The 12,129-nt window shown below is 27.1% G+C and overlaps 1 protein-coding gene across 3 annotated transcripts in view; it reads left to right on the top strand.

Moving 5' to 3' along the window:
* Positions 1–430: 430 nt before the first annotated feature.
* Positions 431–12,129, top strand: part of LOC119604904 — a 134,868-nt gene continuing 123,169 nt past the window's right edge. The window contains exons 1-2 of one of the 3 annotated variants that reach the window (XM_037957806.1): positions 431–2,482; positions 4,828–5,006. In XM_037957806.1, the coding sequence (XP_037813734.1) occupies positions 4,939–5,006 (68 nt within the window). In that variant the 5' untranslated portion in view covers positions 431–2,482; positions 4,828–4,938. The remainder of the gene's footprint in view (positions 2,483–4,827; positions 5,007–12,129) is intronic. The other 2 variants (XM_037957805.1, XM_037957807.1) reach the window with 2 other exon arrangements.

Raw genomic sequence — 12,129 nt, 5'->3', positions numbered from 1 at the left:
TACCTCCAAAATCGATTTTGAAGCTCCGGCCCATATATAACTGAACTTGTTTCGGACATAAGAAAATCCATTTTTTATATTTTTCTTAATTGAGAGAAATGAGAAGAAAAACTAGTTTTGCTTCAAATACAAACAATAATTCTAATTGATTTTCTCACATCAAACCCCGTTTGATTATTAATAATAAGAAAAAAAGTACCCTTAATAAAAAGTACCAAAGTCTCTAAACATTTCATCCCTGTTTTTATGGACGTGTTTACATTTTAAGAGAAGTTAAACAAAGAGTGTTTCTTTTTTCAATTATAAACAGAGAGTATAGCAAAACAAAACAAAAGTAAAAAGAGATTTGAGCCAAAGAGCAATTTTGCAGTTAAAACAAACAAAAAAAATACCAGCATAAACTACAACAACAATTGAAAACGCAGCCAGATATCAGGCAAACGTTAAAGATACAACAACACATACTGCGAAAAAATCAAAATATAAAACTGGCTAAAAGACTGACAGATAAACTAATTGCTAAAACTTTACTCTATAATACATTACGAGTAAGTTTTAGGAGATTTTAGGTTGGTTTGGGAGCGGACAGTGGATTTGTTAGATTTCAAAAAAACCAAAAAAAAAACACTCTTAGATGTAAAAGAGTATAAATAATAATAATAATAATAACAACATAAAACCAAATGCAGGGGCCTCTAACACGAAAACCCACTAACGGACTCTGACTCTAAACAACAAACGATTACGACAACGACGACAACAACTACTACGTATGCACGTATCTACAACGCTCCTCTAGTAGTAACAATTTGTTGTATGAGTGTGAACTGAGTGAGTGATTGTGTATCTTGTTCTACAGCCAAACACAAAGCTAGTGACTCGTTTATATGAATTTCAAAGAATCATTCTTGAATGCGCGCGCGAACCGTAGACATCTCAGCATTTTTGTTGTGAAAAATTGTTTAAAAAAAATATATTTAAATTAAAATTTGAAATAAACAAAACAGAAAAAACACAAATAAGACCCGGCTGCAGACGAAAAGTTGTTAAAGAAAAAATTTATTTAAATTGAAAAAAATTTGAAAACAAAAATCTTTAAGTTATTGAGGCATAAAATTTTGAAGTGTTTTAAAGAGTGTTTAATTTATTTAAATTTCTGTTTATAAAAAAAAACCTAAAATCTTGTCAACACCTTTAAAAAAAGACATATTTGAAGTTATGACGTTTTTAAAGTGAATAAATTCGTAAAAAAAATAGTGTTAAAAAAAATTTCTTTGTTATGGTTTTAAAACAAAGCAAAATAAGCACAAATACAAATACAATAACAAAATTCTTATAAAAAAAATCTATAAACAATTTGCAATTTTACTTGCGATAGTAAACTTGAGAAATTTAGTTGAAATTGGACTTCAACTCAGAACGGAAGTGAAAAATTTTAAACAGCAAAAATTTAAAAAATAAAAACAAAAATTATAAAAAAAATTATAAACAATTGAAAAAGTAGTTTAAAAGTTATTTAAATACAAAAAAAGAAAAAAATATAAAAAAAAATCCCCAAAATTTTGAAAATTCTTTTTTAAAAATGTTTTCTTTGGGCCGTGACTACCGGCCGGTGTTTTGTACTCAATTAACGCACATTCAACAAATATAAATTTCTTTTTTTTTCTTCTTCTTTATTATTATTATTACTTTTATGTGAGTGTATAAAAAGTGTGTGTGTTTGTGAGTAAGAAAACAAAATATTTTAAAGATTCAAATTGTTTAAAAAAATTTTTTTTGTGTGCGTGGTATTTTTAAAAACCTGCAGCAGTTAATAAAAAATCTCTGGCTACCTAAGGCAATAGGGCCGGGTTCAGTTTTTATTCAAAAAAAATTAAAACAAAAGAAATCAAATTTAAAATAAAATAAAAGAAAAGAAAATCATTTAAAGAAAATACAAAACAAAGAAAAAAAAGAAAAATCTTTAACGTTTAAAATTTTATTTAAAAAAAATCAAAAAAAAAAAAAAATCAGTGTCATTAAACTGTGCCAACACTTTATGGCCTATAAAATTTAAAAATATACCGAAAACCACAAAAAAAATTTTAAGAAATTCTTAAAAAAATATAAATTATTTAAATAACACAATAAATTAACTAATAAACGCTAAAAAGCAAAAGAAATTTGTTAATAATATACAAAAAAAAATTATTTGTGCCTACAAATATTTAAAAAAGAAATTATTGAAAAATATAAATTTATAATAAAAAAATACCTAAAGAAAATTAAATAATTTTGAAAGAAAATTTAAGTGAGAGTGTTTTAAATTACAAAAAATATAAAATTTATTTAAAAACTTAAAACAAATATCTAAAGAAAATATTTGAAAAGTGTTTTCTATTTATTTTCAAAGAAAAAAACATAATTGCAGTTAATTAACAAAAATTAATATTAAAAAAAGGGGTAATGAATTCAACCCTTTTTTTGTTCAGCAAAACAACAGGTGATTAACAATTAATAAAATTAATAAAAAAAACTAAAAGAAAAATGTTTTCTTAACAAAGTAAAAAACAAAAAATTATATTTTCAAAAACATTAACTAAAAAATTATATAAAAAAGAATTAAAGAAATGAATGCTATCGAGTGACCTATATAAAATTATTAAAACCAAACTGTTCAAAAAGTTTGACCTAATTGACTTACATATAACAACATATATCTGCTAAATAAATAAGTTAAATTCTTCAAGAAAACCTTGTTTCCCGAAGTTTTTAAACTTTTCGGCATAAAATCGTGATTACATTCCTAAAGCATTCTCAGTAACTCTCGAGTATTCGCGAAAAATTATTAATTTAACAAAATGTTTAATGTTTTTGGAAATACGTGTAAAAATATCTATTAAAAACTTAAAAAGAAAAATATTTGATAAAAAGATAAGTTTCGCTTTTTAAAAGAATTTAAAAATTTTTTTATTAATATTTTTTTATTCGACTAGAAAAATTCAACAAATCCTGTTAATAAATGATTAAAACACATTTGTATCATATTTTTTGGATATATGTATCTCGAATGAATGGTCTACATATTAGATTATCCTATGAGCAACTATTTTGCTAGGCACACCTCTCACATGATGCCTATTACTGTACTTAATAGGGTAAAAGTTAAAAAGAACATTTTTCAAAGAGTGATTAGTTCAATACTAGCGATTGCTAATACTGATCTCTATTTAATTTGTCAAAAAAATAAGTTTCTTAAAATATTATCGAGAATTCCCTAATTTTCTAAGTAATTACAGAAAAATAATAAACAAAATTTGTTAGATTACACAAACCGACAAATTTTTAAACCAGAGCCTATTCTAAAGAATTAAAACCCAATGAATTCGAATCTAGCGCAATTATTGTTATATCAAGGTGAAGATATCTCAAAGAGGAAAGAAGATATGTGAGTTATTAAGACTTTAAATTAAAGCTGAAAGAATGAACTTTCATGGCATACAACATTTTATAAATAAAGTTAACATCGAGCAGTTATAACGTCTCAAAAAGGGCCAAAATATCGTTTTCTGAAATTTCATTACACGATATTTCAGATCCCAGATTTGAAATCTGAGGTCAGATTCAATGCTGCTTAATCCTTTAGGAACGTCTAACTTGATCTCAGGGTTTCGACATTTTTCAAATTTTTTCGCTCTGTCCATTTGGTCCACAAAACGACCTTTGCAAGGGATCTTTTTTAAAATAGGTGTCAATATGTTAGACATTTACTGAAGTAAAAACACGTGATTTAGTTAGTTAGTTAGTTAGTTAGTTAGTAGTTAGTTAGTTAGTAGTTAGTTAGTTAGTTAGTTAGTTAGTTAGTTAGTTAGTTAGTAGTTAGTTAGTTAGTTAGTTAGTTAGTTAGTTAGTTAGTAGTAGTTAGTTAGTTAGTTAGTTAGTTAGTTAGTTAGTTAGTTAGTTAGTTAGTTAGTAGTTAGTTAGTTAGTTAGTTAGTTAGTTAGTTAGTTAGTTAGTTAGTTAGTTAGTTAGTTAGTTAGTTAGTTAGTTAGTTAGTAGTTAGTTAGTTAGTTAGTTAGTTAGTTAGTTAGTTAGTTAGTTAGTTAGTTAGTTAGTTAGTTAGTTAGTTAGTTAGTTAGTTAGTAGTTAGTTAGTTAGTAGTTAGTTAGTTAGTTAGTTAGTTAGTTAGTTAGTTAGTAGTTAGTAGTTAGTTAGTTAGTTAGTCAAATCCATAGAAATATTCCTAGGTTTCTATCGGGCCTGTTGTTATTTAAAGCTTGTGTTTGCTAATTAAGCTTTTCACAAATCTTTATGTATTGAAGTGGAAAGGTCTTCAAGATTAAAGTATCAAAATTCTTAGATTTTTGCTGAAATATCTATATTTTTCTTGTATTTAGCTATTCAAAATCGTCACAAATAAAAATGTTGAAGCTAAAAGTTTAAAAAGCTTTTGCTTAGCTTCTTTCAAACATTTTTAGCTGATTTATGTCTTTTAAGTAATCGGGAAATAACTATATAATTTTTATTAGTAAAAGTATAACGTTTGTCCGATAAACTTCGGATCGTATAAGTATAATTGTACAAAACCGCTAAACTGAAAGCTTTTAAGCTTTAGGGGTACTTAAATCATTACATGTATAAAAATATAGGGCAAAATTTGGGCCCATAACGCGTACTAGAGTCAGCTAGTAGTAAACAATAAAACCTTATACTCCTCTTGCGAAACCAGTTCCATATTTTTACACTTAAAGTTTTATACAGATCTTCCCTAACTATTAAATTTTTTAAATAAAAGGAATTCCCTTAACCTTTAACTAATTTTCTCAAAATTTCCAATTTCTTTACTAGGAACCCATTGAATTGAAAAAACGTTTAGAAGAAGTGCGTCTGCTAGAATCGCGACGCTCAGCACGTTTAGCCGATCAGGATCGAGATACAGATTTTGCACGTTTAGCCGACATGGGTGGAGACAGGCGTAAACCATCACACAGTATTGAGGTGCCATTATCGACAACGCCACAACAAAAGTAAGTTTTCGAAAACTCTAGAAATCGCAATAATACATTTTTTACATAATTTAATGCGAATATTATGCAAATTTTTTAAATAAACAATAATAAAAAATGCGAATATAATAGTTAAATAAAAAATAATTCCTATTAAAACAATAATAGAAACTAAATAAATAAATGTAATTTATAAAAAAAAAATAAAATAATATTTAAACAAAAATTACGTCGCAAAATATGTAGTTATCTTATCTATGGTTAACTAATACTGTTAAATTTAAATACCCAGACCGGGAATCATGATTATATTTACATTTATACTATTTATATGATTATACATTAACGCTGAAGTATAATGAAAGTGACATGTAAACGTTAGTTATACACAGACTTAGCATAAATATTGAAATAGTTTTTTTTTTTCTAATACATAGATAGTCATATCTAATTTTATTATTATTTTTATGTACTTAGCACTCTATAGAATTTATAATTATAATAGCGAGAAAATAACAACAATTATTGCAGTCTAGTTACATATTTGCCAACTCGATAACGCAGCTAAAATGATAAATAGACGGGAATTGTTAAATGTTTTTTGAAAAATAAAAATCAGTTTTTCTGGTTTTAACTGCAACAATGTTGAAAATGTTGTTCTACAAAAACAACTTTGTTTACTTTTACATTGACATCTTAATAGGCGATACTTTATCCAAGTGTCACCTTGATTTATACGACTGACATTAAGCTTTGGTTTTCTAAGTTTTACTGGACCGGAGCTAAAGTTATATATTGAAAGTTGGTGATGGTGAAGAGCAGGGTGTGTGTTTGCGGGAAGTTTTAAACAGTTTGCAGGTCTTTCAGAAACTTTGTCATCAACTAAATTATCGGAAATTTTCTATAATTTCTGAAATTTATATAAAAGTTCGTTTCTTTAAGTTCTCTCACGAAAGCTTTAAATTTTGAAAATCAAAGTCCGTATGTATTTCTTTCATATTTAGAACAATTCTTTGGAAATCTTCTAAATCATTTACTTTCAAGAAATAGCTTAAGAATATTATTGAATATTTAATGCTTATTTGTTAAATTAAGCTTTTCAAATAAGCTTTAGGTAAAGCATTTTAACCATCACTAGAAGTTGAGAGAAAGATGAGAAAAATTCTTTATGATTTTGATTTCATAAAACTTTGACTTCATTAAAGCTTAATATTGGACTTAAAACTCAGAAATCTTTAAATAATTTCTTAATAGAGTAGCTCGAGATATTGATAGTACAAGTCCTACAAAACTTTTAGCAAAATATTTAAAGTTTACTAAGCTTAACTTATTAATTTAACTAAGTTTTAGATATTAAAGCTTATAGCTAAATTTTTTGGTAAATATAAACTAGTTCATAAACTTATCTATAGACATGTCGACATATAGCAGTCAATAGACCGATCTTCTAGTTAATTAATCTTTAAAAAGAGCTTTTACTTACATTAAGCACCCCATAAGACCTTCTAGATAAACTTGTGGTAAGTTTATTTAGTTCTTCCAAGGTCAACACTTATGAAAGAATATTTATAGCTTATTTAGTTAAATTAAGCTTTTAAAAAGCTTTAAGTATTGCATTTTAACAATCCTTAAACGGTTGCTGAGCTTTCAGAAAACAAGTTTTCAAAATTTTATCATAATTTCAAAATTCCAATCAATATTTTGTAAGTTCGACAAAAATTATCAGACTTTTTGAAAAATACTTAAGGCTTATTTTGTTAATTAAGCTTTCACAAAAAGCTTCAGCTATTACAATTTGAAAGACATTAAGTTTCTTGAAACTTAGTTCTTTTTGAAAAGCTTCAATATATGTATTTGTTGTTTTCAAAAGATTTCAAAATGTTAGAAGCGAAAGTCCTTAGGAACGTTTAAACTTTTAGCAAAAAAGTTTAATATATTTTGACATTTTCTTTTCTAAACAAAACTTTACACACTTATCGTCGAATATTTTACTCATTAAGTTTTCCACAAAAGCTCTTTTTATTTAATTTTAAAAGCTTTTTATGTTAAGAGTAAGGTTCATCTTGTAGATAACATCTTAAGTTCTTCAAAAGCTTTTAAAATATTCAGTTATTTTCTCCCAGACAAAAACACAATAATCATAGAATTCAGCTTTTTTCGTTAATTAATCTCCCTTCAAAGGCTTTTAGTGTTAAAGTTCATCATTATTAGAATTACATATTTATTGCCGAAGTAGCTTAAAAGTTAAAGATCATAAAGTTAATCTTGTTGACAACATCTTAAGTTCTTCAAAAGCTTTCAAAATATTCATTGCAGAAGTCAGCAGAAGTTTAACGCACTAATTTTGATCATTTTTATCCAAACCGAAACACTATAATCATAAATTAAAGCTTTTATTTTCATTAATTAAGCTTTCTTTAAAAGCTCTCAGTATTAAAGTTTCAAGATCATCATTATTAGCCTTGTATATTGGCGAAGAAGTTCAATATTTTTCTTCTAGTTAAGTATATTTAACTCTCCGAAAATTTTCTAAATATAAAGATCGAAAGCTCTTAAAGACTTTCAAGCCATAAGCAGAAACTGTATTGAAAGTTAAAGTTCATAAAGTTCAGTTCATAGTTAGTTTGTTAAGCTCTTCAAAAGCTTTAAAATCAATAAAATTGAAAAGTCGTTAAAGTGGTTTAAAGAATGAACAAAATTAGCTTAATCTGTAAACTATGAAACTTTTTGAATATTTTGTAATTAGGTTTAAAAGCTTTTGATTAATTTCTCTATCTATGTTTTCTTTTCCCACAAAAAGAGTCTTACAAAATCATAGTTTAAACCTCCATTAAGTTATAGAAACCATATTCTTATAAAGAAAAGCTATTTATGTTTTTTAAAATTTCTATTTCTTTTGCCTACAATCCACTCTTCTGTTGGTATAGCCTTACCATGAACCATTAACTTTTCTAATCGACCAAAACGATCATTAAAAACTTCTTCATCTTCTTATACACAATTAGATGCTCAATAATTTTATTGTTTTAATAATGGTCTATTAAAATAAAATATAAATTTTATAAAAAAAGAAAAATATAATAACATTTTGTCATACGAAATGCAATTTCAACCATAAAATAAACAACAACTACATAGAAATTAATAAATAATAAATAAATACAAATAAAAAAAACTTTATGCAATTGATAGTATAAAATAACAATAATAAAAAATAAATACGAACAAAAAAAATTATTAAATTATTTCATAGACGTCGCGACGCTACTTAATGCGCCATAGTTAAATGAAAGCAAAATAGTTTATAATATTGAATGATAAGCAAATTTTTTTGTAATTTTTATATTCATTTAAAGCTTAACATTAAATTCAAAGAAATTCAAATGAAAAACAAAAAAAAAAAAAAAAAATCATTACAATACAAAGCGGAAAAAATGGACACGAACAAGCGTTTTTATGATTAACTTACAGCAAAGAATCGACAACACAAATGCCGGCCACGTTCTTAATTGATAATCAAATCAAGCGCAAAAAACTTAGCTTTTAAATAAAAAAGAAATCAAAATATATTTTTATTAAAAAAAAAAAATAAATTAAAAAGTCAATTATTACATGGAGTACGCAGTCCAACATTTGTATTTATGACAACTTGTCAAACCGGCAGCTTGAAAGTGCTTTTAAACCCCAAAAAAAAAAAACGGGTGTGGCTGTTTATTTTATTACATTTTCTCTATGACATCAAATTTCATTTTATTAAAAAACTGGAGGGGGGTTTTCTTAGTTTTGAGGGAGTCAAGTTTGACAGCTAAATACTTCTCTTTGTGTCGAAATGCTTACTCACTCTTTTAATTGATCGTAAATAACAAATTTGTCTATTAATTTACACTCTTTTTCATTGGAGAGTTTTTTTTTTTTGTTTTTCTAACTTGAAATCAATGGGAAATTAATGAAAAAAGAATAAGTCAATTTAGAGAGTTTTATGACTTTAATGTAAATTTAATGACCCTCATAAATTAAAATGGCTTTAAATTGTGTTCGTAGAGCAACGATTTTTTCTCTCTCCTAAGTTGTTTAACAGTTTAAGTATTAATTGTTGTTTACTCGGCTTCCAAACAAGGGAGTTCTATGGACTAGCCTGTTGTTTTATCTAGTCATTAGTCTATGGACTAGTCTGTGGACTAGTCTATTTACTAGTATATTGACTAGTCTGTGGACTAGTCTATTGACTAGTCTATGGAATAGGCTGTCGACCTGTTTGTAGACTAGTCTTTTCACTGTCTGTTGACTAATCTATTAACTAGTTTCTGGACAACAGTAATGGCTAGTCTATTGACTAGTCTGTGGACTAGTCTGTTGATTAGTCCGTGGACTAGTCTATTGACTAGGCTATCGACCAGTTTGTGGTCTAGTCTGTTGATTATTCTGTGCACTAGTCTATTGACTGTGAACTAGTCTGTTGACTGGTATATAGACTAGTCTAGTTTCTGGACTAGACTATTAGCTAGTGTATTGACTTGATTAGTCTGTGGACTAGTCTATGGACTGGTCTATTGACTGGGCTATCAACCAGTTTGTGGTCTAGTCTGTTGACTAGGCTGTGGACCAGTCTATTGACTAGTCTGTAAACTAGTCTATTGACTAGGCTATCGACCAGTTTGTAGTCTAGTCTATTGACTAGTCTATCGACTAGTATCTGGACTAATCTATTGACCAGCCTGTGGACTAGTCTATCGACTAGTTTTTGGACTAGACTATTGACTAGTCTATTGAATAGTCTGTGGACAAGTCTGTAGACTAGTTTCTGAACTAGTCTATCGACCAGTTTGTGGACTAGTCTGTTGATTATTCTGTGCACTAGTCTATTGACTGTGAACTAGTATGTGGACTAGTCTATAGTCTAGTCTATTGACTTTTCGGTGGACTAGTCTATTGACTAGTCTGTGGACTAGTCTATTGACTAGGCTATCGACCAGTTTGTGGTCTAGTCTGTGGACTAGTCTATTGACTAGTCTGTTAACTAGTATATCGACTAGTATGTGGACTAATCTATTGACCAGCCTGAGGACTAGTCTATCGACTAGTTTTGGACTTAGGTTATTGACTAGTCTAATTGAATTGAAATTTTTACCCTAGTGGCTAGTCTATTGACTAGTCTGTGTACTAGTCTATCGACTAGTTTCTAAACTACTCTATTGACTACTTTCTAGACGATTAATCTATCGACTAATCTGTTGACTAGTCTATAAACTACATTATTGTGGACTTAGTAGTCTACTAGGACTAGTCTATGGACTAGCATTTTGTCTTGTCTACCGATTAGTCGATTGACTGGTCTGTGGACTTGTCTATGGACAAGTCTATCGTCTATTCTATCTTGTCTAAGTAGCCTATTGACTTCTTTAGTCTATGGACTAGTCTACTGACTAGTCTATTAACAAGTCTATTGACTAGTCGGTTTACTTAGTAGTCTACTAGGACTAGTCTATGGACTAGCATTTTACCCTGTCTACTGGTTAGTCGATTGACTGGTTTGTGGACTAGTCTATGGACAAGTCTCTCGTCTATTCTATCTAGTCTAAATAGTCAATTGACTTCTTTAGTTTATGGACTAGTCTACTAACTAGTCTATTAACAGGTCTATTGACTAGTCTGTTGACTAGTCTACGGTCTAATCTATTAAGTAGTCTATTTTTGGACTATGGATTGGTTCATCGACTAGTCTGTGGAGAAGTCAATGGAGTGATCTATTGACAAGTCTACTGACTAGGCTATAGGCTGAGCTATGGACTAGTCTATTGACTAGTGGGTTTATGGACTAGTCTATAAACGAGTATTCTGACTAGTTTATGATCTAATCTGTTGACCAGTCCATTAAGTAGTGTATTAACTCTAAAAGAGTCCATTAAGTAGTTGTTTTGTTAAAAAAGAAATCTAAACTTTTAATTTATTTTCTAAACTTCATTAAACAAATAAACATAATAATTTAAACAAAATCTTTTGAAAAATAAGCAAAAATGCTAAAATTTCATAAACTTAAGATGAAAATCATGAAAAACTTAATATCTCAGCATATTTGAAAATCTTTGTTGTTATTTTATAACAATTTGTTCTTAGTTATGCACTTCTTCTTATTGTTATTTACAGAAATTCACAAAAAAAAAAATAAATAAATAAAATTGTTTTTGTTGTTTTTTTTATGCAATGCGGAAGTTAAGTATTGTTTGTAATTTTGTGTCATTTCATATTAAGATAAATAATGCACACACTTTCACGTACATGCATATTTACACGCATATACATTTTATGTGTTTTTCTTTTTGCAGGGATGGAAACTAAAGATAAAAAGCAAATAAAATATTAAGACTTCCTTCAAAAAAAACTAAATCTAAGGCTAGAGGTAAAAAATAGATTGTTTTACAAATTTACTTGTTCAGTTTTTCTTTACCAATTGTCATGTTTTTAAGTTTCCATAACTTTTGAAATAGTTAACGGTTTTTAACGATTTAATTAAAATTTGAAAGTTTTTGACTTCTACTATCATATTATAAGAAATTTATTTTTTAAAGATTTTCTTTATTTGTTTTAAAATAAATTTAAAAAAAATTTGTCCAATAATTCTCAATTATCCAACTCTGCTATGTATAAAGAATAGTTGATATTGTTTTTTTGTTTAATACAACAACATCGTTGTCTTCTACTTTTCTTTACAAATTCAAGACGTTTACAATTTTTCAAAACCTTACGAGGTTTTAAAAAAAAAAAAAAAATTGCGTTTTAAAATAAAAAATAAAAATAATTTTTCATTTTATATTCTTTAACATACATTTCTCCTTCAATATTGAAAAATAAAACAACAGCATTTGTAATAATATAAAGTAAATATTGAAAATAAAAATAATTTTTTTTTCCTATAAAAGAGATGAAAGAAATCAAGAAAAAATATGGCACACGTTTTTACAGTGGTTTTGAAATAAAATTTTTATTTACAAAACAAAAAAAAAGAAAAATAATTTACACAATACTTTTTTTCTCTTAAGTGTAACAAAACTAAATAAATATTTAATATATTTATTTATAATATAAGTTCTTAAATAAATTTACACAATATGTAATGAATTTGTTTAGGATCGAAAAAAAATAATGT

The sequence above is a fragment of the Lucilia sericata genome, unplaced genomic scaffold (genome assembly GCF_015586225.1).
Source record: "Lucilia sericata isolate MDLA Ls3-8-SP2 unplaced genomic scaffold, ASM1558622v1 Contig000442F_arrow, whole genome shotgun sequence".
NCBI classification, from domain to species: domain Eukaryota; kingdom Metazoa; phylum Arthropoda; class Insecta; order Diptera; family Calliphoridae; genus Lucilia; species Lucilia sericata.
The sequence above is the reverse complement of the archived record's forward strand: the minus strand, read 5'-3'. Positions and strand labels throughout refer to the sequence as shown.